Source organism: Homarus americanus, unplaced genomic scaffold, assembly GCF_018991925.1.
Source record: "Homarus americanus isolate GMGI-L3 unplaced genomic scaffold, GMGI_Hamer_2.0 scaffold31037, whole genome shotgun sequence".
In the NCBI taxonomy this organism is placed as follows: Eukaryota; Metazoa; Arthropoda; class Malacostraca; order Decapoda; family Nephropidae; genus Homarus; species Homarus americanus.
In genome coordinates, this window is record NW_024722227.1 from 8,119,834 (window position 1) to 8,143,861 (window position 24,028).

Genomic DNA, 24,028 nt, shown 5'->3' on the forward strand with positions numbered 1-24,028 from the left:
AGGATTAACATAACAAGTATTTGAGAATTTGGGAAGGGGCAAGAGGAGAGGAGGAGGGAGGGAGAGAGGCAGAGGGAGAGGAGGGAAAGGAGGAGTAGGAGAGGAGGGGGTTGAGGGAGAGGGTCCAACCTGTCTGTCTTCTTGACTAATCGATGTAGCCACCAGGTCTCTGCGAATACGGTTACCATAAACAATAAATCCTTAAGAAGTAGTCACGCTATGGATACACAGGGGTGGAGGGTGTTGGGTGTGGGTGGGTGAGGTGTGAGCAGGAGGATGTGGGGGTAAGAAGGATGGTGGGGTGAGGGTGGTATGGATAAAGAGGGTGGATGCAGTGGGTTGCAGGATGTGTGGGAGACTGAAGGTGAGGGAGGAGCTCCAGGAATCGTGTCTAGGTTCAGTCTAGCTCAGGTAAACAAACCCCAGAGATCGCCCTCCCTACGGAGCAACCAGTCTCTCTTAACTGTGAGACAGGAGAACGTTACCTAGTTAAGGTTAAGTCCGAACATAATTCCGACGCCATATTCAGTTGCTGTAGGTTAATTAATCGTTAGACACATTCTTAACACACAGTATCCTTACATTGTGGTAGGTAGGCACCAAACAGGGAGTACTACGCCTGGGAAGATATTGGCATAATGTGTTGTCTAATGGTAGACCCTGCTGCCATATGGCATCACGAAAATTGTGACCAAGTCCCGGGTTGCTGAGATGACTCTCGTCTTCATTTACACACAGTTCGGGGTCTCAATTGTTTCTCTTACTTTGACAACACAACATACAGATATACTTTGTATTGTCACTATTGATCTTTTGTTTTATTTTTCTATTCATTTATTATTATTATCATTATTATATAATATTCTTATATAATATTTTTATAATTGTTTTAATTTTTGTTTATTATTATTATTATTATTACTATTATAAGATTTTCGCCCCCCAGGCCCTGATGTGGGTCAATAACCTGTGCCCGGGTGGACTAACCCCTGTAAAAAACAAACAGTATTCTAACATTGTTTCTTAGGTTAAGTGAATCAGTTAGACACGTTTCAAGTTAGGCGAACATTACTAGTTGGTTTTTACCCTGAGAGACATTTAAGCCGTACTCGACAGGTTTCTTACCGGGGACGTAAACGTTTCTTGGTCTTCGGTCTTGGGAAGGAGAAGGGGGGGCGGGGGAGGAGGTGAGAGGGAGAAGTAGAATGATGAAGGGACCAGAGGCGGCGGGAGGTAGAGACAAAGAGAGGCGTAGAAGGTAAATGGAGGAGGGAAAGAGATGGAGAGGTAGAGTATTAGCGGGTAGGGGTGGGGTAGAGGGAAAGGGTAAAAGCGACAAAGGGGCAGAGGGGAGCTGCACACTATGACGTGATTACAGTTTTCAGAGACTTTTCTAATAGGGCTGTGAAGGTAATCGATGTGACACACACACACACACACACACACACACACACACACACACACGTCATAATGATACACCAACATCATCATCTTTCCCACTCCTGGAAGAGGGTAGACCAACAAACGAAGGTCAGGTAAACATAAAAGAAGAAGAAGAAGAAGAAGAAGAACTTACTACTACCGGACTATCAATACTACTACTAATAATAAAACAACAACAACAATAATAAAAAAAATTACGGTTAAATAAAATCAAGAGGAGACACATTCTTTACCTATTTAATACCACTGCCCCCTTCCCTTCCTCCCCTTCCCCTAGTCCCCCTCTTCCTCCAGGTGCTTCAGAACATCGACTTAGCTGCCTCCACTTTTCTCACACCTGGCCCTCCTGTACCACACCTGCCTTCCACCACACCTGGCCCTCCTGTACCACACCTAGCCCTCTTGTACCACACCTGGCCCACCTGTACCACACCTGGCTCTCCTGTCCACACCTGCCCCTTCTACTACACCTCCCCCCACGTGAAGAAATTGAGGAGACTCACGCCACCTTCGGACACGCCACGTCCCTTGGGTCGACACTCTCATTCACCCTCTGAAGGAGACTCGACCCTAGGTGCCCTGACGCTTATGACCTCTTGCTCCCATCACGCGACACTTTCCTAACCTAGGTCCCCGGCTTAAGGGACAGGGGGTGGAGGTGGACCTTGACAATGGTGGAGGGATAGTTGAAGGTGGACCTAGGCACTTTAAATAAGAGGACCTTGACACTAGAGGAGGAGGTAGACCTGAAACATGATAAAGAAAGCTTCGGATTTTGACATGACGAGGAGGGGTGGAGATGACGGTAGAGAGAGAGAGAGAGAGAGGGGGGGGGGTTATATCAGTACAACGCCTCCATACTCGAATATGGTAATTATCTTGGGGCTGAAAATTAACACACACATCCCCCCCGAACCACGCACGCATACGCACACACACATACAGCCCCGCACGCACACACACACACACGAACGCTCCTTTGCCACGACAGTCTCCGGTTGGTCGATTGTTATGACGTTGCGCGGTCAAGAAAGGTTCTGATTGGCCTATCCCTGGAACCAGATTATCAAGAATAATTCTGACCGGTCGATTCTAATGAGGTGACTGTCGAGAGGAATTTTGAACTGGTCGATCCCAATAACGAAACTGTCAAGGAAATACTCGGTCTGGTCGATTCAGGTGACGTCATTTATAGGATACCGTATTATGATTGGTCGATTCAGGTGACGTCATTTATAGGATACCGTATTATGATTGGTCGATTCCGATGTCGTAACTGCCAGGAGAAGATCTGATTGATAGATACGATAAAGTAACAGTCAAAAGAAATTTATGACTGGCTGTTTCTCTGACTTAATAAACAACAGTCAGGAGCCACACTAAACTGGCTGACTGTATGGCCTCAGTTTACTCTGGGACCGAATTCACAAAAGTTCACCGTTAAATTTACTTCGCAACTGGACGAAAAACAACACTTTCAATTCATAACAAAATTACCGTTCAAAATGGCATCAAAATTACGCAGAGACTCGAGGTTAACTGAAGTACCTTAGTGTATAAATTATGATATAAATTTTTATTACTGAACAGACTAATGTGTACCCGACCCCCAGATTGGTTGACCTCCATGACGACTGCGGTGGCGGAGTGGTTATCGTACTGGGTTGGTAATCCATTTGGGGCCCAAGGTTCGACTCCCCCCATTAAGGAGTGGTTGATATCTTGTTCTATAAAACCCAAATGATGATCACATGAAGATTAACTCCTAAAACTAATTTCACCTAATGCTTAAACACCCTTACGCTAATTTAACCCAATTTAACCTAGACTAACTTAGAGCAAACCTGACCTAACAACACCAGGCAACTTTCGGGCATTTAAACATCAAGTGAAACAAGCTGGGAGGTGCTAATCTTCACATGATCCGAGTGGTTCCCAAATATCAGACCACAGAGAGAGAGAGAGAGAGGGCCTGCCCACACCCTGCGTGTAATAGTGTGACGCCAGGCCCACACATGGCAGGTTAGGTGAGTGGAGTTGGTCATATTCCATGGTGTATGAAACCAGGCTGAGTATACTGTAGGTTTCACACTGTCAGAATGCTGCTTCATGTGTACCTTCCCTAATTCAGTAAAAGAAGTGTCCGGGTAGATCGTCTCTTGCTGAGTGTCCGGGTGGTCGTCTCTTGCTGAGTGTCCGGGTAGATCGTCTCTTGCTGAGTGTGTCGGGTAGATCGTCTCTTGCTGAGTGTCGGGTAGATCGTCTCTTGCTGAGTGTCAGGTAGGTCGTCTCTTGCTGAGTGTCCGGGTAGGTGTCTCTTGCTGAGTGTCCGGGTAGGTCGTCTTGCTGGAGTGTCCGGTAGGTCGTCTCTTGCTGAGTGTCCGGGTAGATCGTCTCTTGCTGAGTGTCCGGGTAGGTCGTCTTTGCTGGTCAGGTAGTCGTCTCTTGCTGAGTGTCCGGGTAGGTCGTCTCTTGCTGAGTGTCCGGGTAGATCGTCTCTTGCTGAGTGTCCGGGTAGATCGTCTCTTGCTGAGTGTCGGGTAGATCGTCTCTTGCTGAGTGTCCGGTAGGTCGTCTCTTGCTGAGTGTCGGTAGGTCTTCTCTTGCTGAGTGTCGGGTAGGTCGTCTCTTGCTGAGTGTCCGGTAGATCGTCTCTTGCTGAGGTGTCCGGGTAGATCGTCTCTTACTGAGTGTCCGGGTAGATCGTCCTGCCCTGAGTGTCGGGTAGGTCGTCTCTTGCTGAGTGTCGGGTGATCGTCTCTTGCTAGTGTCCGGGTAGGTCGTCTCTTGCTGAGTGTCCGGGTAGATCGTCTCTTGCTGAGTGATTCTGGGTTGAGAACCTAACCTAACCTCACCTAATTTGTCGCGGGTGAAGGAAATCGGTACTATTAACCAATATTTTCCCCTGCTAGCCCAACTTTGGCTAATTCAACCAAACCTAACTCACCCATACTACCACCAAATGTAACAATTTAACTTAACCGAACTCAAAATCCATCCGATCAAAAGTAACCTAATCTAACCTAAGTCCTATTCTAACTTAAATGTACCCTAATCCCATATCTTATTCAAGCCTAACCCAATTTAACCAACCTGTCCTAACATAGCTGCTAACCTAACCCTAGCACCTAACCTAATCCAACCCTAACCCAATTTATAAGCTGTCCTAGCATAGCTCACCTAACCAATTTCAACCCAACCCACTTAACCTAACTTAACCAAACCCAATAAACCTAACCTAACCCAGCTAACTTAATCCAACTCAGCAACCTCCTAACCTAACCTAACCTACCTTGCTATGTGACATGACTTGGCAGCAGTGAAGATAATATGATGTGCTGGCTACTGCTGTCACACCTTTCTTGACAACCTCGTCGATACTAGGGTCAGATTCCCAGGTCCTCCCTAGTATCTCAAGAACCCCTGAAATTAGCGTCAGGTAGACTCCATGCAAGCTCCACCCCAGCACCACGGGATAACACAACCATAACTAGAACTATACCTGGGCTGAAGAAAATACCACCCTTCCATACACACACCAGCCAAACACACGTATTTAAATTCATATACAAGAATATTTATCTATGAATTACAATGATTAGGGTGGAAAATAACTGGGATGTCTCAGAGTCTTGGTTTTTTTTTTTCCCTCCGCGGTAAAATTACACTTGTTTCTGCCCTGGTTGACGGTAGATGATAACGGTGGTGTGCTGCAGGGGGAGTGTCGTCCTGTGTTCCTCCCCGCCGGTGTAATTTGAATCTCTCTCTCTCTCTCTCTCTCTCTCCTCTCTCTCTCTCGTGTTGTGTGTGTGTGTGTGTGTGGCGTAAGCGCACGTACGTTTATGTATGGTGGATGCGTGCGTGTGTATGTGGTGCATGCAGGCATGAGTAGTGCGTAAGTGCATGCATAAATAGACCGTGCGTGAATGCATGTGTAGCGTGTGCTTGAGTGTAATCCATGAATCGCACGTACATGTGTGCGTGCATACATGTGTAACGTGCTTGAGTGCGTGATGCATGCGTGGCGGGGAGCGTGCATGTGTGCATGGTATGTTCTATTCTAGAGCGTGGTGTGAGCCCGTGGTGCCCATGTTGCTTGGATTTGTGGTGGTGGTGTGTCTGTGATGTGTTGTGTGTCTGTGATGTGTTGTGTGTCTGTGATGTGTCTGTGATGTGTTGTGTGTCAGTGATGTGTTGTGTGTCTGTGATATGTTGTGTGTCTGTGTATGTTGTGTGTCTGTGTGTCTGTGATGTGTGGTGTGTCTGTGATGTGTGGTGTGTCTGTGATGTGTGTGTGGGGTACATGAGTCGCCAGTGAGTGCATGAGGCATGTGTGCGTGTGTTCCACCAAGTCTGGGTACGTGTACAGGTCATAAATTCTAACTTATCTTCACAAAAAAATTATAAAATTAAAATATGTTGACGTGATCACGACACACACACACAAGTGGAAGTACGTGGATGACTGCACTGCGGGGGTGACCGTGGACAACACCTCACCGGACTACTCATCGCTACAAGGCACCGTGGACAGGCTACAGGCATGGATTACGGAGGTCACCATCAATCACAATCCGTAGTCATGCACTTCAATACCGCCACCACTCCAGTGCAAGCTCTAGCAGTTACAGTGGGTGCCCATCCTCTCCAGTTAGTGCAGTCTGTCAAACTCCTGGGTGTAACTATAGACAACAAACTGGACTGGAAGGCCCATGTAAACAACACTATCAAGGCAGCCTAGTACCGACTCTATGCTACGACGACTCAGGTCATTTGGGGCCCACGCCAGGCAGGGACTGTCTACAACGCATTTATTCTCCTAAATTAACGTGTGCGTCACCAGCTTGGTCGTCTTCTCCAACTCTACCCAACAACGACAGCTAGAGAACAGAAGGGCCTGCAGAATCATGCTCGGCGCAGACTACTCAAGCACAACAATGCTTCTCTCCCACTGGTTTGGCAGTGAACTACTGCCATCCTCGTCATAGCCACCTACTGCCACGGCAGTCCCCCACACCTCGTGCAGTCCGACTACAACAAATTCAGCCTAAGAGCCCGCACTGATAGATATAAGAATAGCACCATACCATCTATTGTTAAAATAATAAACAGCTCCTGACTTATGTACTGTACAGCCCTGTAAATGCATTGAACGTATATTATTATGTTTAATTCACATGTAAGTTTGTATATTTTCAGCCACCGGCTGCAACTCTTTTAATAAACCGTTTATTATTATTATTATATTATCACACACACACACACACACACACACTGACATATAATAAGTCGTTCACAAGGTCAAGTTCAACCCCTTGGGATCCGGATTCGCTAAGATTCATTATGTCAAACTCCGACCCTCAAACTAATGCCAAATGAACCCCATCTGGTCAAACCTGAGTCTGGGTGTAATTCTGGCGCCATCTTTGATATTTTGACGCTATTTCCAACCAGCTGTGAATGTTGCCACTTAACCAGTCAAGGAGGAAAATTTAACCACGAACCCTAGAAAGAGATCTGAAACCCTTGTTGGGCGTCGTGGGAAAGGTTCAAGACCTCTGTCCTCAGCCACAACTCGTTATTAAGCATAAATCATATATCTAGTGTGTGTGAGTGTGTCGCTACCGCAGGCTGGCTCATGTCCTGCCTCGCCCCTCACACTGACACTGTTACACCCCATCTCACACACCATGATGATGATGATGAAGTAGCATAACACACACACACACACACACACACACACACACACACACACACACACACACACACACACACACACACACACACACACACACACACACACACACACACATGATGAACAATAACCTTCCTTCCTCTCCCCTAACTTTAAACACATCCTCCCTCCACCCCCATTGACCTTGCCCCTTCACTCCCCATTGACCTTGCCCTTCACCTTCACCCCCCACCCCACCCTCCCCCTCCCCTCCCTCCCCTCATACCTTGACGCCGGGCACTGGGCTAATCATTAATTATCAACAGGTAACTGATCATTCCTTCACCTGATTCATCTCACACTTCACCTCCACCACCTACTGATGCTGCCTCCTCTTCCTTCTTCCTCTCCTCACTTTTCCTCCTCCCCTCACTCTCTTACCATGCCTCCCTCCTCCTCCCTCACTCTCTTACCCTACCTCCTCCTCCCTCACTCTCTTACCTACCTCCTCCTCCCTCACTCTCTTACCCCTACCCCTCCTCCCTCACTCTCTTACCCTACCTCCTCCTCCCTCACTCTCTTGCTCTACCTCTTCCTCCCTCACTCTCTTGCTCTACCTCCTTCTCCCTCACTCTCTTGCTCTACCTCTCTTCCCTCACTCTCTTACCCCACCTCCCTCCCCTCACTCTCTTGCTCCTACCTCCCTCCTCCCTCACTCTGTTGCTCTCCTCCTCCTCCCTCACTCTGTTGCTCTACCTCCTCCTCCCTCCTCTCTTCCCCTACCTCCTCCTCCCTCTCTCTTGCTCCTACCTCCTCCTCCCTCACTCTGTTGCTCCCCTCCCTCCTCCCTCACTCTGTTGCTCTACCTCCTCCTCCCTCCTCTCTTATCCTACCTCCTCCTCCTCACTCTGTTGCTCTACCTCCTCCTCCCTCACTCTCTTACCCTACCTCCCTCCTCCCCTCCTCTCTTACCCTACCCCTCCTCCCTCACTCTCTTATCCCTACCTCCCCTCCTCCCTCACTCTGTTGCTCTACCTCCTCCTCCCCTCACTCTGTTGCTCTACCTCCTCCTCCCCTCCTCTGTTGCTCTACCTCCTCCTCCCCTCACTCTCTTGCTCCCCTCCCCTCCTCCCCTCCTCTGTTGCTCTACCTCCTCCTCCCTCACTCTGTTGCTCTACCTCCTCCTCCCTCACTCTCTTGCTTTACCTCCTCCTCCCCTCCTCTCTTACCCTCCTCCTCCCTCCACTCTCTTGCTTTACCTCCTCCCTCACTCCTCTTACCCCCTCCTCCTCCCTCTCTCTTACCCTACCTCCTCCTCCCTCACTCTCTTGCTCTACCTCCTCCTCCCCTCACTCTGTTGCTCTACCTCCTCCTCCCTCACTCTCTCTTACCCTACCTCCTCCTCCCCTCACTCTCTTACCCTACCTCCTCCTCCCTCACTCTCTTACCCCTACCTCCTCCTCCCTCACTCTCTTACCCTACCTCCTCCTCCCCTCACTCTCTTACCCTACCTCCTCCTCCCTCACTCTTCTTCCTTTACCCTGCCTCCTCATCCGCCTACCCCTTCTCTAACCTTATACTCTGCCTCCTCCTCATTCCTTATCCATACTCTCATAACAAATTCTTCTTCCTCCTCCTCTTTCCTCTCCTACCTTATACTCTCCTTCCTCCTCCTCCTCTCTTAGCCTGATTCCTCCTCCTCCTCACCATTCCAAATCTTCTGAATCACCACTCTAACACTCCATTGGTCACCAGCCTACTTCCTTAGTCACCAATCTACCTCCCGTCACCATTCTACTATTCTTGGCGTTAAATCCCAATCTCTCTCTCTCTCTCTCTCTCTCTCTCTCTCGTCCCTCATCCACCAGCTCGCCCCACAACAGAATAAGCCTGCCTAGTGTCGGCCTCGACCACGACACGCGCGAGAATAAATCTTATACGTAGCTGGAAAACATCGGCGCGCCCTGATGCGGGCAGCGCTTACAGTGACGGCGGTTACAGTGGCGGCGACAGCGGCGTTAACAGTGGCGGCGACAGCGGCGTTAACAGTGGCGGCGACGGCGGCGTTAACAGTGGCGGCGACGGCGGCGTTAACAGTGGCGGCGACGGTGGCGTTAACAGTGGCGGCGACGGCGGCGTTAACGAGTGGCGGCGACGGCGGCGTTGAAGAGGCGGCGGTGGCGTTAACAGTGGCGGCGACGGCGGCGTTAACAGTGGCGGCAGCAGCGTTAATGGTGGCGGCGACGGCGGCGTTAACAGTGGCGGCGACGGCGGCGTTAACAGTGACGGCGGCGCTAGCAGTGGTGGTGGTGACGGCGTTAACAGTGGCGGCGGTGGCGTTAACAATAGCGTTGGGATCGGTGGCATTAAAGGTGGTGCTAGTGTTGGGGTGATGCTAGTAGTGGAGGTGATGCTAGTAGTGGAGGTGATGCTAGTAGTGGCGGCGACGATAATAGTGACGGCGGCGTAAGCAGTAGCGGCGGCGTTAACAGTGGCGGTGAGTCGGTGGCACTAACAGTGGCGGCGGCGTTAACAGTGGCGCTAGTAGCGGTAATGCTAGTAGTGGCGGCGGTGCTGGTTGTGGCGGTGATGGTTGTAATGGCGGCGGTGCTAGTAGTGGAGGTGATGCTAGTGGCGGCGGTACAAGTGCGGTGATGTTAATAGTTGTGGCGGCGCTAATGGTGGCGGTGATGCTAATGGTGGCGGTGATGCTAATGGTGGCGGTGATGCTAATGGTGGCGGTGATGCTAATAGTGGCGGCGATGTGGTGGCGGCGATGCTTATAGTGGCGGTGATGCTAATGGTGGCGGTGATGCTAATGGTGGCGGTGATGCTAATAGTGGCGGTGATGCTAATAGTGGCGGTGATGCTAATAGTGGCGGTGATGCTAATAGTGGCGGCGATGCTAATAGTGGCGGCGATGCTAATAGTGGCGGCGATGCTAATAGTGGCGGCGATGCTAATAGTGGCGGCGATGCTAATAGTGGCGGTGATGCTAATAGTGGCGGTGATGCTAATAGTGGCGGTGATGCTATAGTGGTGGTGATGCTAATAGTGGCGGTGATGCTAATAGTGGTGGTGATGCTAATAGTGGTGGTGATGCTAATAGTGGCGGTGATGCTGTGGTAATTGGTGATGCTAATAGTGGTGGTGATGCTAATAGTGGCGGTGATGCTAATAGTGGCGGTGATGCTAATAGTGGCGGTGATGCTAATAGTGGCGGTGATGCTAATAGTGGCGGTGATGCTAATAGTGGTGGTGATGCTAATAGTGGTGGTGATGCTAATAGTGGCGGTGATGCTAATAGTGGCGGCGATGCTAATAGTGGCGGTGATGCTAATAGTGGCGGCGATGCTAATAGTGGCGGTGATGCTAATAGTGGTGGTGATGCTAATAGTGGCGGTGATGCTAATGGTGGCGGTGATGCTAATAGTGGTGGTGATGCTAATAGTGGCGGCGATGCTAATAGTGGCGGTGATGCTAATAGTGGCGGTGATGCTAATAGTGGCGGTGATGCTATGTGGTGGCGGTGTAATATGGTGGTGATGCTAATAGTGGTGGTGATGCTAATAGTGGCGGCGATGCTAATAGTGGCGGTGATGCTAATAGTGGTGGTGATGCTAATGGTGGTGGTGATGCTAATAGTGGCGGTGATGCTAATAGTGGCGGCGATGCTAATAGTGGCGGCGATGCTAATAGTGGCGGTGATGCTAATAGTGGTGGTGATGCTAATAGTGGCGGTGATGCTAATAGTGGCGGTGATGCTAATAGTGGCGGTGATGCTAATAGTGGCGGCGATGCTAATAGTGGCGGTGATGCTAATAGTGGTGGTGATGCTAATAGTGGCGGTGATGCTAATAGTGGCGGCGATGCTAATAATGGTGGTGATGCTAATAGTGGTGGTGATGCTAATAGTGGCGGTGATGCTAATAGTGGTGTGGCACTCAAACATAAGAACATAAGAGAATGAGGAAATCCGCAGCGGGCCTATTAAATACCCATATCACTAAGCAGTCCCGTTTACACCCAACCCCTTTGCCCATATGTCCAGTCCAAACTTATGTTTAAACTATCTGAAGTACTTGTTAATGATGATGTTTGCAACTTGTTCACCCATCCACCACTTTATTTCCAACCAAAAGCTTACCAAGCCACGCTTCCAAATCTAAACCTGTCTAATTTAAAACCATTGTTACGAGTTCGCTCCTGGTTGGATAGTTTGAGTACCTTTGTTATATCACCTTTGTTTAGCCCTGACTTCCATTTATACACCTCGATCATATCGCCCCTCACTCTACGTCTCTCGAGGGAGTGCAAATTAAGATGCTTTAACCTGTCTCTGTACTCAAGGTTCCTAATGCCCGGGATTAGCCTTGTCATTCTCCTCTGAATTCATTCTAGGAATTCTATCCATTCTGTAATACGGTGACCTGAACTGTGTAATTCAAGTGAGGTCTCATAAGCGCAAGATATAGTTTTAGGTTAACCTCGCTTGTCTTGTAACTAACTCTCCTTTGTATGAACCCAAGTACTTTATTAGCCTTGTTTCAAGCAAATACACATTGTTATAGGTTTAAGATTCCTACTTATCATTACTCCTAAATCTCTCACAGTCGGATTTCTCTATAACATCGTTGTTCATCTGATATCTGGTTTCTCTGTTTACATTTCCTAGACTAAGTACTTTACATTTGTCCACATTAAATTTCATGTCATTTTTCAGAACATTCGAAATTTTTTTTTAGATCTTCCTGTAGTTTTGCGGAGTCCTCGTCAGATTTTATTACACGCCCTATTTTAGTGTCGGCAGCAAATTTACTTATGTTGCTGCTTACGCCTATACCTATGTCGTGTATGTATGTAATAAATAATGACGGTCCAAGTACTGAGCCTTGGGGTACTACACTAGTGACGTTACCCCAATCGGATTTAGGGCCGTTAATGCTTACTCGCTGTTTCCTGTCCTTTGACCAAGCACTAATCCATTTTAGAATATCTCCTCCAATGCTCCAATTCCATGAGGCTCCACTTTTCGTATTAGTCTTTCGTGAGAGACTCTGTGGAAGGCTTTGCTAAAGTCGAGGTATACCACATCATAATCGTGTCCGTCATTCACTAATTCGAAAATCGCTGAAAAGAATGTTAATATATTAGTCAGACATGAACGCCCACTTGTGAAGCCACGTTGGGAATAATTGATCAACTTGTGCTTCTCCAGGTGATTTTGAATAGAGTTTGAAATTACTGCTTCCAGCTATTTGCCTACGATTGATGTTAAACTGGTGGGACGGTAGTGATCTATCTCCCTTCTTGAAAATCGTTGTGGTGCAAGTAGTGGCGAAGGCGATAGCAGTGGCGATGGCCTCAACAGTGACGGAGGCGTTTACCGTGGCGGTGACAGTAGCAGTTGTGGTGGTGCTAGTAGTGGCGATGGTGCAAGTAGTGGCGGTGGTGCTAATGGTGGTGGTGGTGCGAGCGGTTGAGCGTGCTAGTTTGGTGCAAGTAGTGGCGATACGGCGCGGTGGTGCAGCGTGGTGGTGGTGCGAGCAGTGACGTGGCGTTATAGTGGTGGTGGCGCGTGACGGTGGCGCTATTAGCGGTGGTGGCGCTAGCAGTGACTGCGGGACTAGGAATGACGGTGGTAGTAGTGGTGCAGTGGCGGCTGGCGGCGGCGCTAGAGTGGTGCTAGTAGAGGCGGTGGGTAGCGCAGTGATGGTGAAGTAGTGGCGGTGGCGGCTGGCAGTGGCGGCGGCGCTAGTGGCGGGCGCTAGCAGTGGCGTGGCGCTGGTGGCGTAGTGCGCGTGGCGGTGGTGTTAATACTGGCGGCGGCGCGGTGGCGGTGGCGCTATTAGAGGCGGTTGTGCTAGCAGTGACGGTGGCGCTAGTAGTGGCGGTGGGGCTAGTAGTGGCGGTGGCGCTAGTGGCGGGTGCTAGTAGTGGCTAGTAGTGGTGTGGGCTAGTAGTGGCGGTGGGCAGTAGTGGCGGTGGCGCAGTAAGTGGCGGTGTGCTAGTAGTGGCGGTGGTGCTAATAGCGCGGTTGGTGGCGCGCTAGTGACGGTGGCGCTAGCAGTGACGCAAACAACAGTAATATCACTGACGGCGGGGGCGATGGCAGGGAGAGCGGCAGGTGTACTGATACTGGTGGTGCAAGGACCGGAGGAGGGGGCGGGTCGAGGAGGAGGTGGGCAGGTCGAGGAAGAGGTGGTGGGGCAGGTCGAGGAAGAGGTGGGGGGCAGGTCGAGGGAGGTGGGGCAGGTCGAGGAAGAGGTGGGGCAGGTCGAGGAGGAGGAGGAGAGAGGAGGAGGGCAGTCGAGGAGGAGGAGGTTCGAGGAGGAGGAGGTGGAGGAGGTGGGGCAGGTTGAGGAAGAGAGGTGTAGAATGAGGTAGGGGTGAGGAAGAAGAGCAGAGGAGATAAAGAAGAAGGGGAAGAAAGATCAAGAGGAGGAGGATGGTGGAAATGTGAAAACTAAAGTGGTCAAAGTAGTTGGTATAAGGGAAGGAAGGGGGAAGGGGGGTACAACACACACACACACACACACACACACACACACACACACACACACACACACACACACGTTAGCGGACGAGGCGAGGCTTGGCGAGGCAGGGCAGCTAAGGTCCGGCAGGGGGTCATAAACAAGAGGATCGGGGCGCGTGTGGTGGGGCTTCGTGTCCGGCAGTCGTAACTCTGTCTGGCCCCGCAGAAAAACATAAGTTAGCCCAATGGCGTGTTCAACTCTCCCTTAATAATAATACAATGAAAATTTACCGCGCGCCCACCACCAGTCACACGCCCACCACGACTTATGACCCGGGTCCCACAACAACAACAATAACCAAAGGTAACAACAAGCAGAGGTCAACAAGAATCAACAAATTCCCCAAAAAAATGTCAACAATAACAAAAAAAATTTAATTAGGGTCAAGAAACAACAGAAAGACATCACATCAAAACAACAACAAAGGGAGGTCAAGGCCAACAGGACGAGGTCATTACAACTATCAGAGCCAATAATCAACAAAACGACACGGTTATTGCTCACGAGTCAACAACAACGGGAATAGTCAATAGGAAACAATAACAGAAATAGTCCATTGAAACAACCGAAACATTGAAGCAAATCTGAAAAAAATATGAAACAGCAGCACCATCACTATCATCTTGTACCCCTGAAGGAGAAACATTTGACTTAGGTAGTCAGTGTGTCTCTGAGTCTAACCTGTGGACGGAGGAGTAAAAATCACAAATATTCACAAAGGGCCAAGGACTTCGGCTTCAATGATGGGTCAACAGTTATACATATTACAAGAAGTCTGCAGAACAAGGTTAAGTGAGACATTATAAAACAGGTCAACATGCTGAAGAGTTTAAAGCTCCCTGTAAAAACTTTATTACAGATCGTATTACTGGGAATAATAATAATGTATAATGCTCGAGGAGTATATATTTTTCAGTCTTCTTATAATTCTTAACCGATTAATGGCAGGCGACTTCTGTTACAGAGATCAAGATCGAGGTCATATCTCTTCATCCCTCAGAGAATTTTAGTTTGGCACGTCTGTCATGTATCCGGAGACCTACACGCAGTAACTTCTGGTTGACGGACCCCTGTGTACCCGTATCTGGCCTCGGACACAAGCATAATACACGAAGGTTTGAGAGTGACAAGCTGAAAGGGAGTCAACATTAAATAAATAAACTGGTGTCCAACAACCTGTGTACCTTCTGACTTGCTCCATCATGTAGCCCCGACTTGTGGACACAGTGGGAATACTAGTTCTAAGGTTTACTTGACGCTGAATGCTATAAATAATATAAACTAGTCTAACTGAGCTAACTCACTATAAATATCATGTTTACACGATACAGCATCCCCGCGCCTTCACTTGCCCCCAAGGTCTGTATACACCTGCGCGTAGGTCCTATGACGTTACACGAGCCGATCCTGACCGTGTTGGGTTACGCTCAAGGGATGTAGAGAGGATATTATCCATTGTCCTTAATCCCTGCCATCAGCTCCACCCACTACTAGGTACGTTAGTCATCACCAAGAAATAAATACAATTGACATCATAGGTGAATACTCGTAGTTACTTCCTCGCAAGTGGTATCACAGGGGACATAAAACTTTGTTCTATATAAAATATTTAACAAACAATTATGAACACAATTCACAAGACATGACTGGCTGTGAAAATACCTCACTGGTTTACCTTTGAGTTAAATCTACTTAGAAATCAAAGGGATTAAACTCAGGGCTGCTGCTTGCTTGACTGTCTTTCCTCGCACTTGTATGTGGTTTGTGGTTTTGTCCTATGTGGTCAGTCGGCCACACACACACAGATACACACCACTCCTGTGTCAGAGGTGCATGGGCTTTAAGTTGACTGTGTACAAACGAATGTAGGAAAAACGTGTGATATCTAACACATGCATCACCAGCAACAGAGGTTACTTGTGGTAAAACAGCACCACTGACAATTCCTCTTTGTGGGCAAGAGCGACATCTGGTGTCTTGGACTAGCTGGCAGACTCAGGTAAGACCGTCTTGATGTCCACGTCACAGAGGAACTGTGTATACCTGGTGGTAGGTCATGATGAAGCCACGACCTCTTGTCATCAAAACTGCCAGTCTAATTAACGAATTGTCATTTCCGCCACATAAAGGCGTCCGTCTGGCTGTACACCGATCTGACCATGTCAGGTTGAGGCCCAGTTACCAATAATCCTGTCCTGTCCAGAGATGTCCTGTCCTCTGCTCTCCTGTGCTGTCCTCTCCAAAGATGTCAATACTCAGATCCACCTATGACCCACATGGCGATGGTTTCATGGCTGAATAGCCTGGTTGTCTATGTAACCGTCCCGGGACGGCTGCGTAAACTACCAGTCTATAAAACAGGTGACGACTGAATAGCCACTGCGATAATGTTAAGATTTGAAGCCCACTACAATTACGTCAAATGAATGTGTACATTTGTTTCGGCTTTTATTTATTTAATTACATATTGTAACACACTTGTAAGATATAACATGCTTTATTTAATACTTTACTGACCTTTATTGTGGCAAGAGGTCTGAAGGCGAAAATATACATTATATTATACTGATAGGTAAACAAATACTGCTGATGTATATTATTGGTATTATTAAACAATTTACAAACTAAAAACTATTAATATCCTTTTATTTCCAAATAGGAACTGTTGATTATCATTAGCCATCTTGAAAACAATAAGTGAAATAAAAGTAACTTAGAAAAATAGTACTGCTGTATAAACAGACTTAGGTAAGTGTGCGGCTCACAGTCTCTCACTGGGGAGCGACCGGCTCACGCGAAGTCATGCACAGAGCCAGTGTATTGTCTGGCCGACCTGGTGTATATAGACCTTCACTTGCCCCCTACAAAAGTCATCAACTTCTAACACAACAATAACTACCTTGACACAATTGACATAGATATCATATAAAAGACGTTATAATAATTTAAGACAAAATAAAACTAATTGGTTAAGCTTTGGTTGGGAGTCTTGCTTTCAGCCAGCAGGCAGTAGTGGTGGCTGTAGGTGGTGGTGCTAGGAGGTGGCGGTAAGCAGATGGGAGAGCTAGTACAGAGGACGTGGCACCACAGCAGGAGGTAACCACCCACCAGGGGACTCAGCTATGTTGTGGTACACCAGACTATTACTGTCCGCAGCTGGCACCCGTCCACCTGGCATTTAAAACTACTATAAGGCACTGCCCGGGAACTACATCCCTTGTGCCCTTTCCCTGCCCAGTCCCCCTAACACCTGAGGTCAACAAGATCAGCTGAGCAGGTGTAATACAAACCCGATAGGTAAGATCTTTGAAGGACACACACGGGGTACAAAGAGAGTCTAAGGAGGAAGGTGACGATGTCTTGACGTGAGGAAAGAGGCAATAGGGCGGAGGAGGAGGCGGGGAGGAAAAGAGGGTAGAAAGGCAATAGGGGGCGGGAGGAAACGGAATTCTGGATGGAAAGAAGAAGGGAAAGATGGGAGATAAAAGACGGAACATGAAAACAGGAAGGAAAGAAGATGATGGAACAGCGTCACAAGCAATGTCGACAAGATACCCAACACCGCCCCTTACCCTCAGATCTTCCCCGTCACACCACCACCACAGCCACAATACCCAACTTGATATCCTACAAAAGCGGCAATGCAGTCTGGAAGCTTGTGTGTTGTACAGCCTCGGATGGTCAAGTACACTGTAAAACTTGTCAATAACGAAATAATAAAGTGATAACTGTGGTAACATTATGAGATGTTCTTATTACCACCATGCTATTGTACTATTCCAGATCATACTAAATGTTACATAATACTTCCTTGAGATAAATGTATAGTATATATCAGGTGCCTAGAGGAGAGCTCAGCCATGTTAATATTGTTATTATTATCAACTCTGTATCTTTTTTTCTGGCTAAATAAACTGTTTCAATATCAATATCGTTCCTCCAAGATATGATTATTATGTTGGATCACCTGAAGATTAGCCCCCCACAGCTTATTTCACCGTAAGATCAACTACCCTATCGCTAACTTAACCAATCAATCATTCAGTACAGTATTCAACTATCAATCATGCTCTAAAATAATCAACTATCAATCTGTACTATAGTAATCGACTCAATCATACTCTAAAATAATCAACTATCAATCTGTACTATAGCAATCGACTCAATCATGCTCTAAAATAATCAACTATCAATCTGTACTATAGTAATCGACTCAATCATACTCTAAAATAATCAACTATCAATCTGTACTATAGTAATCGACACACCACCCATCATCTTATCTATCGGTTGATGTAACAATTCGTTCAGTGTGTCATCCTCCCCGACAATGTCACTCCCGCACTTGATAATACCTGTCTTCTGATCAACGTACAGCATTGATAAGGTGGTGTCTTAAAGGAGTCTCCAGCAGGCCCCAGTACATGCCACGTTAGTACTGTTGTTGTTTACTTAGTCTATGTATTATTCTACCTAAATAATCTACACACCTTCCCAGCCTCGGACACCCTACAGTACACACTCGACCACCTCTTGGGGAAAAGTAAAAAATAAAAATAAATAAATAAAAACTCCATTGTGTCCATCAAGAGTTAACCCCCAGACTTTAACTTCCCTGGAAAAAATAAAATAATATATATATATATATATATATATATATATATATATATATATATATATATATATATATATATATATATATATATATATATTAACTTAGACTGAATTCGTCATTGATCTTAGTGGTGGGTCACGTCCACACAAAAACCAAGAAATATTACAGAATTTGAAAGTTGTCCATAATCATGCGTACATGATATACTCGGCCGAACACGAAAACGAGAGCGCGCGCACACACACACACACACAACTAGACGGACAGGTAGTGAACAATTCCCATATCCCCCACTGGAAGCGACAAGGCCAGACAGGAGAGAGACGTGACCTGGTAGCGGGGTGTGGTGAGGGGTTATCTTATCAAACTATAGGAACGGAACACAAGTGGCAGCAGCAGTAGCACCCCTAAGAACATAACCAACAGCAGTGGCGGTGGTGGTGACACAAATAGCAGGAGCAGCAGCAAGAGTAACTGAGTACAGCGGTGGGACCTGGTACCATTACTGGGTAGTGGCCATGATCACAGTGATGGTAACAACTGTCTCAAGAGCGTGCCAACAACCAGGGCCAGCAGCAGTACCCAGCAACAGCAGGGCCAGCAGCAGTACCCAGCAACAGCAGGGGCAGCAGCAGGTACCTAACAACAGCAGGGGCAGCAGCAGTGCCAACAACAGCACGACCAGCAGCAGTACCCAGCAACAGCACGACCAGCAGCAGTGCCAACAACAGCAGGACCAGCAGAGTACCAACAACAGCAGGGGCAGCAGCAGTACTCAGCAACAGCAGGACCAGCAGCAGTGCCCAGCAACAGCAAGACCAGCAGTGGTACCCAGCAACAGCACGGGCAGCAGTAGTACCCAACAACAACAGACCAGCAGCAGTACCAGCAACAGCAGGACCAGCAGCAGTACCAGCAACAGCACGACCAGCAGCAGTACCCAACAACAGCAGTGCCAGCAGATGCCCAGCAACAGCACGACCAGCAGCAGTGCCCAACAACAACACGGCCAGCAGCAGTAACCAGCAACAGCACGACCAGCAGCAGTACCAGCAGCAGGGGCAGCAGCAGTACCAGCAACAGCAGGACCAGCAGAAGTACCCAGCAACAGCAGGGGCAGCAGCAGTACTCAGCAACAGCAGGGCAGCAGTAGTTCCCAGCAACAGCAGGGGCAGCAGCAGTACCACACAACAGCACGGCCAGCAGTAGTACCCAGCAACAGCAGGACCAGCAGCAGTACCAGCAACAGCACGATGACAGCAGTACCCAACAACAGCGAGACCAGCAGCACGCCCAGCAACAGCAACACGACCAGCAGCAGTGACAACAACAGCAGGACCAGCAGTACCCAGCAACAGCACGACCAGCAGCAGTACAACAACAGCAGGACCAGCAGTAGTACTTAGCAACAACAGGGACCAGCAGTAGTGCAACAACAGCAGGGACAGCAGCAGTGCCAGCAACAGCAGGATCAGCAGTAGTACCAACAACAACGAAAGGGCAGCAGTGCTCAGCAACAGCAGGGCAGCAGCAGTACCCAGCAACAGCAGAGACCAGCAGCAGTACTCAGCAACAGCAGGGGCAGCAGCAGTGCCCAACAACAGCAGGGCCAGCAGTAGTACCCAGCAACAGCAGGGGCAGCAGTAGTGCCAGCAACAACAGGGCCAGCAAGCAGTACCAGCAACAGCAGGGACAGCAGCAGTACCCAGCAACAGCAGGGGCAGCAGCAGTGCCCAGCAACAACAGAGACCAGCAGCAGTACCAACAACAGCAGGGGCAGCAGCAGTACTCAGCAACAACGACCAGCAGTGGTACCCAGCAACAGCAGGGGCAGCAGCAGCACCAACAACAACAGAGACCAGCAGCAGTACCAACAAAAGCAAGCAACCCAGGCAACGCAGTACTCAACAACAACACGGCCAGCAGTACTACCCAACAACAGCGGGACCAGCAGTAGTGCCAGCAACAGCACAGCCAGCAGCAGTACCCAGCAACAGGAAGCCAGCAGTAGTGCCAACAACAACACGGCCAGCAGTAGTACCCAACAACAGCGAGGGCAACAAGTGCCAGCAACAACAGGCGCAGCAGCAGTACCAGCAACAGCAGGGCAGCAACTGATGCTCAGCAACAGCATGGCCAGCAGTAGTACCCAGCAACAGCAGGGGCAGCAGCAGTGCCAGCAACAGCAGGGCAGCAGCAGTACCAGCAACAGCAGGAGACAGCAGCAGTACCCAGCAACAGCAGGGGCAGCAGCAGTACTCAGCAACAACGCAACAGCAGTAGTACCCAGCAACAGCAGGACCAGCAAAGTACCCAGCAACAGCAGGAGCAGCAGCAGTACTCAGCAACAGCACGGCCAGCAGTAGTGCCAAGCAACAGCGGGGCAGCAACAATACCAACAACAGCAGAGACCAGCAGCAGTGCCAGCAACAACAGGGGCAGCAGCAGTGCCAGCAACAGCAGGGGCAGCAGCAGTGCTCAGCAACAGCACGGGCCAGCAGCAGTACCCAGCAACAGCGGGCGCAGCAGTACCCAGCAACAGCAGGGAGACAGCAACAGTACCACAACAGCAGGACAACAACGTGCCCAGCAACAGCAGGGGCAGCAGCAGTACTCAACAACAACACGGCCAGCAGTAGTACCAACAACAGCAGGGGGCAGCAACAGCACCAGCAACAGCAGGACCAGCAACAGTACCCAGCAACAGCAGGGCAGCAACAGTACTCAGCAACAACAGACCAACAGTAGTGCCAACAACAGCACGGCCAGCAGTAGTACCAACAACAGCAGGGCCAGCAGCAGTGCCAGCAACAGCAGGGGCAGCAGCAGTACCAGCAACAACGGCCAGCAATCTACCCAGCAACAGCAGGGCCAGCAGTAGTACCCAGCAACAACCGAGCAGCAGTACCCAGCAACAGCAGGGCCAGCAGTAGTGCCCAGCAACAGCGACCAGCAGTAGTCCAGCAACAGCGGGAGCGCAAGCCAACAACAGGCAGCAGCAGTGCCAACAACAGCAGGGGGCAGCAGCAGTACTCAGCAACAGCATGGCCAGCAGTAGTACCCAGCAACAGCAGGGGCAGCAGCAGTACCCAGCAACAACAGGGGCAGCAGCAGTACCAGCAACAGCAGGGGCAGCAACAGTACCCAGCAACAACAGGGGGCAGCAACAGTACTCAAAACCAGCCAGCAGTGTACCCAACAACAACAGGACCAGCAACAGTACCAGCAACAGCAGGAGACAGCAACAGTACCCAACAACAGCAGGGCCAACAGCAGTACCCAGCAACAGCAGGGGCAGCAGCAGTACTCAACAACAACACGGCCAACAGGTACCCAGCAACAACAAGACCAGCAGCAGTGCCAGCAACAGCAGGACCCAGCAACGTGCCAGCAACAGCAGGGGCAGCAGCAGTGCTCAGCAACAGCACGGCCAGCAGCAGTACCAGCAACAGCAGGGGCAGCAACGGTACTCAGCACCAGCACGACCGCAAAGTGCCCAGCAACTGCAGGACCAGCAACAGTGCCAGTAACAGCAGGGACAGCAACGGTACCAGCAACAACAGGGGACAGCAGTGCTCAGCAACAGCACGGCCAGCAATATTGCCCAGCAACAGCAGGACAGCAGTGCCAGCAACAGCAAGGCAGAGCAGTCCGAACACAGGAGCAGCAACAGTCGCAGCAACAACCAGCAGCAGTCACAACAGCAGGACCAGCAACAGTACCAGCAACAGCAGGCGCAGCAGTGTTTCAACAACAACACGACCAGCAGTAGTGCCAACAACACAGAGACCAGAGCAGTACCAACAACAGCAAGGGGGCAGCAGCAGTACTCAGCAACAGCAGGACCAGCAGCAGTACCAACAACAGCAGGGGCAGCAGCAGTAAGCAACAGCACGACCAGCAGCAGTACCAACAACAACAGGGGCAGCAACAATGCCAACAACAACGACCAGCAACAGTACCCAGCAACAACAGGACCAGCAGCAGTACCAAGCAACAACAGGGGCAGCAGCAATGCCTCCACCAACAACACGGCCAGCAACAGTGCCAGCAACAGCAGGCCAAACAGTACCCAGAACAACACGGCCAGCAGTAGTACCCAGCAACAGCAGGGGCAGCAGCAGTGCCAGCAGCAGCAGGTGCAGCAGCAGTAGGAAAATCAGGAGTAACAACAGGACAAGAGGAGCAGCAGAGACAGCAAGTACAGGCAGCAGGAGGGACAGCAGTAGTACAGGCAGCAGGAGGGACAGCAGTAGTACAGGCAGCAGGAGGGACAGCAGTGGTACAGCAGGCAGCAGCAGGGACAGCAGTAGTACAGGCAGCAGGAGGGGACAGCAGTGAGTACAGACAGCAGGAGGGGACAGCAGATAGTACAGGCAGCAGGAGGGACAGCAGTGGTACAGGCAGCAGCAGAGGGACAGCAGTGAGTACAGGCAGCAGGAGGGACAGCAGTAGTACAGGCAGCAGCAGGGACAGCAGTAGTACAGGCAGCAGCAGGGACAGCAGTGACCTGGGCGAGGGACAGCAGTAGTACAGGCAGCAGCAGGGACAGCAGTATTACAGGCAGGGACAGCAGTGGTACAGGCAGCAACAGGGACAGCAGTAGTACAGGCAGCAAGGGACGCTGGAAGGGGGGCAGCAGGGACAGCAGTAGTACAGGCAGCAGCAGGGACAGCAGTGGTACAGGCAGCAGGAGGGACAGCAGTAGTACAGGCAGCAGCAGGGACAGCAGTAGTACAGGCAGCAGCAGGGACAGCAGTAGTACACAGGCAGCAGGAGGGACAGCAGTAGTACAGGCAGCAGCAGGGACAGCAGTAGTACAGGCAGCAGCAGGGACAGCAGTAGTACAGGCAGCACAGGGACAGCAGAGTACAGGCAGCAGCAGGGACAGCAGTGGTACAGGCAGCAGCAGGGACAGCAGTAGTACAGGCAGCAGCAGGGACAGCAGTAGTACAGGCAGCAGGGAGGGACAGCAGTAGTACAGGCAGCAGCAGGGACAGCAGTAGTACAGGCAGCAGCAGGGACAGCAGTAGTACCAAGGCAGCAGCAGGGACAGCAGTAGTACAGGCAGCAGCAGGGAACAGCAGTGAGTACAGGCAGCAGCAGGGACAGCAGTGAGTACAGGCAGCAGCAGGGACAGCAGTAGTACAGGCAGCAGCAGGGACAGCAGTAGTACAGGCAGCAGGAGGGACAGCAGTAGTACAGGCAGCAGCAGGGACAGCAGTGGTACAGGCAGCAGCAGGGACAGCAGTGAAACAGGCAGCAGGGACAGCAGTGGTACAGGCAGCAGCAGGGACAGCAGTGGTACAGGCAGCAGCAGGGACAGCAGTGGTACAGGCAGCAACAAGGACAGCAGTAGTACAGGCAGCAACAGGGACAGCAGTAGTACAGAGCAGCAGCAGGGACAAGCAGACAGCAGTAGTACAGGCAGCAGTAGGGACAGCATCCGTCACTGCCGCCACCAGTCTGTCAATCACCATCGGTCTCAACCCTCCCTCCTTCACCACCTCCCCTACCTCCTTCACCACCCCCCGACCCTCCTCCATCATCACCCCCCTACCGTCCTCCCTCACCCCCCTACCTTCCCTCCTCCCTCACCTCCCCCTACCTGTCCCCTCATCACGTTTTCCCTCACTGTCATCACTCATTATGGAATAGGTAGTCATCAGTGGGTGGAGGGCGGGGGTCATCAGTGGGTGGAGGGGCGGGAATCAACCGTGGGTGGAGGTAATCAACAGTGGGTGGAGGTAGTCAACA

General features: G+C 50.1%; 3 protein-coding genes across 3 annotated transcripts; all 3 read left to right on the top strand.

Moving 5' to 3' along the window:
• Positions 1–9,084: 9,084 nt before the first annotated feature.
• On the top strand, positions 9,085–11,087 carry LOC121862506 (uncharacterized PE-PGRS family protein PE_PGRS20-like). Its single transcript, XM_042360813.1, has 3 exons — positions 9,085–9,506; positions 10,155–10,637; positions 10,691–11,087. Exons 1-3 carry the CDS (start codon positions 9,085–9,087, stop codon positions 11,085–11,087), a joined length of 1,302 nt encoding a protein of 433 aa, XP_042216747.1.
• A 1,388-nt stretch (positions 11,088–12,475) lies between these two features.
• Positions 12,476–20,282, top strand: LOC121862507 (myb-like protein Q). The gene is given in 4 exon segments (XM_042360814.1): positions 12,476–12,619; positions 14,605–14,797; positions 18,822–19,479; positions 19,694–20,282. Coding segments are annotated over 4 exon segments (1,584 nt in total).
• Positions 20,283–20,403: 121 nt separating this feature from the next.
• On the top strand, positions 20,404–22,425 carry LOC121862508 (ras-interacting protein RIP3-like). Its single transcript, XM_042360815.1, is given in 5 exon segments — positions 20,404–20,498; positions 20,549–20,608; positions 20,680–20,881; positions 21,020–21,797; positions 21,842–22,425. Coding segments are annotated over 5 exon segments (1,719 nt in total).
• The last annotated feature ends 1,603 nt before the right edge of the window (positions 22,426–24,028 follow it).

Coding starts and splice junctions, on each gene's coding strand:
- LOC121862506 (XM_042360813.1), top strand. CDS start 9,085: ATGCGGGCAGCGCTTACAGTGACGGCGGTTACAGTGGCGGCGACAGCG. Junction 9,507..10,154: donor AAGGTGGTGCTAGTGTTGGG/GTGATGCTAGTA, acceptor GTGATGCTATAG/TGGTGGTGATGCTAATAGTG. Junction 10,638..10,690: donor AATAGTGGCGGTGATGCTAT/GTGGTGGCGGTG, acceptor TGATGCTAATAG/TGGCGGCGATGCTAATAGTG.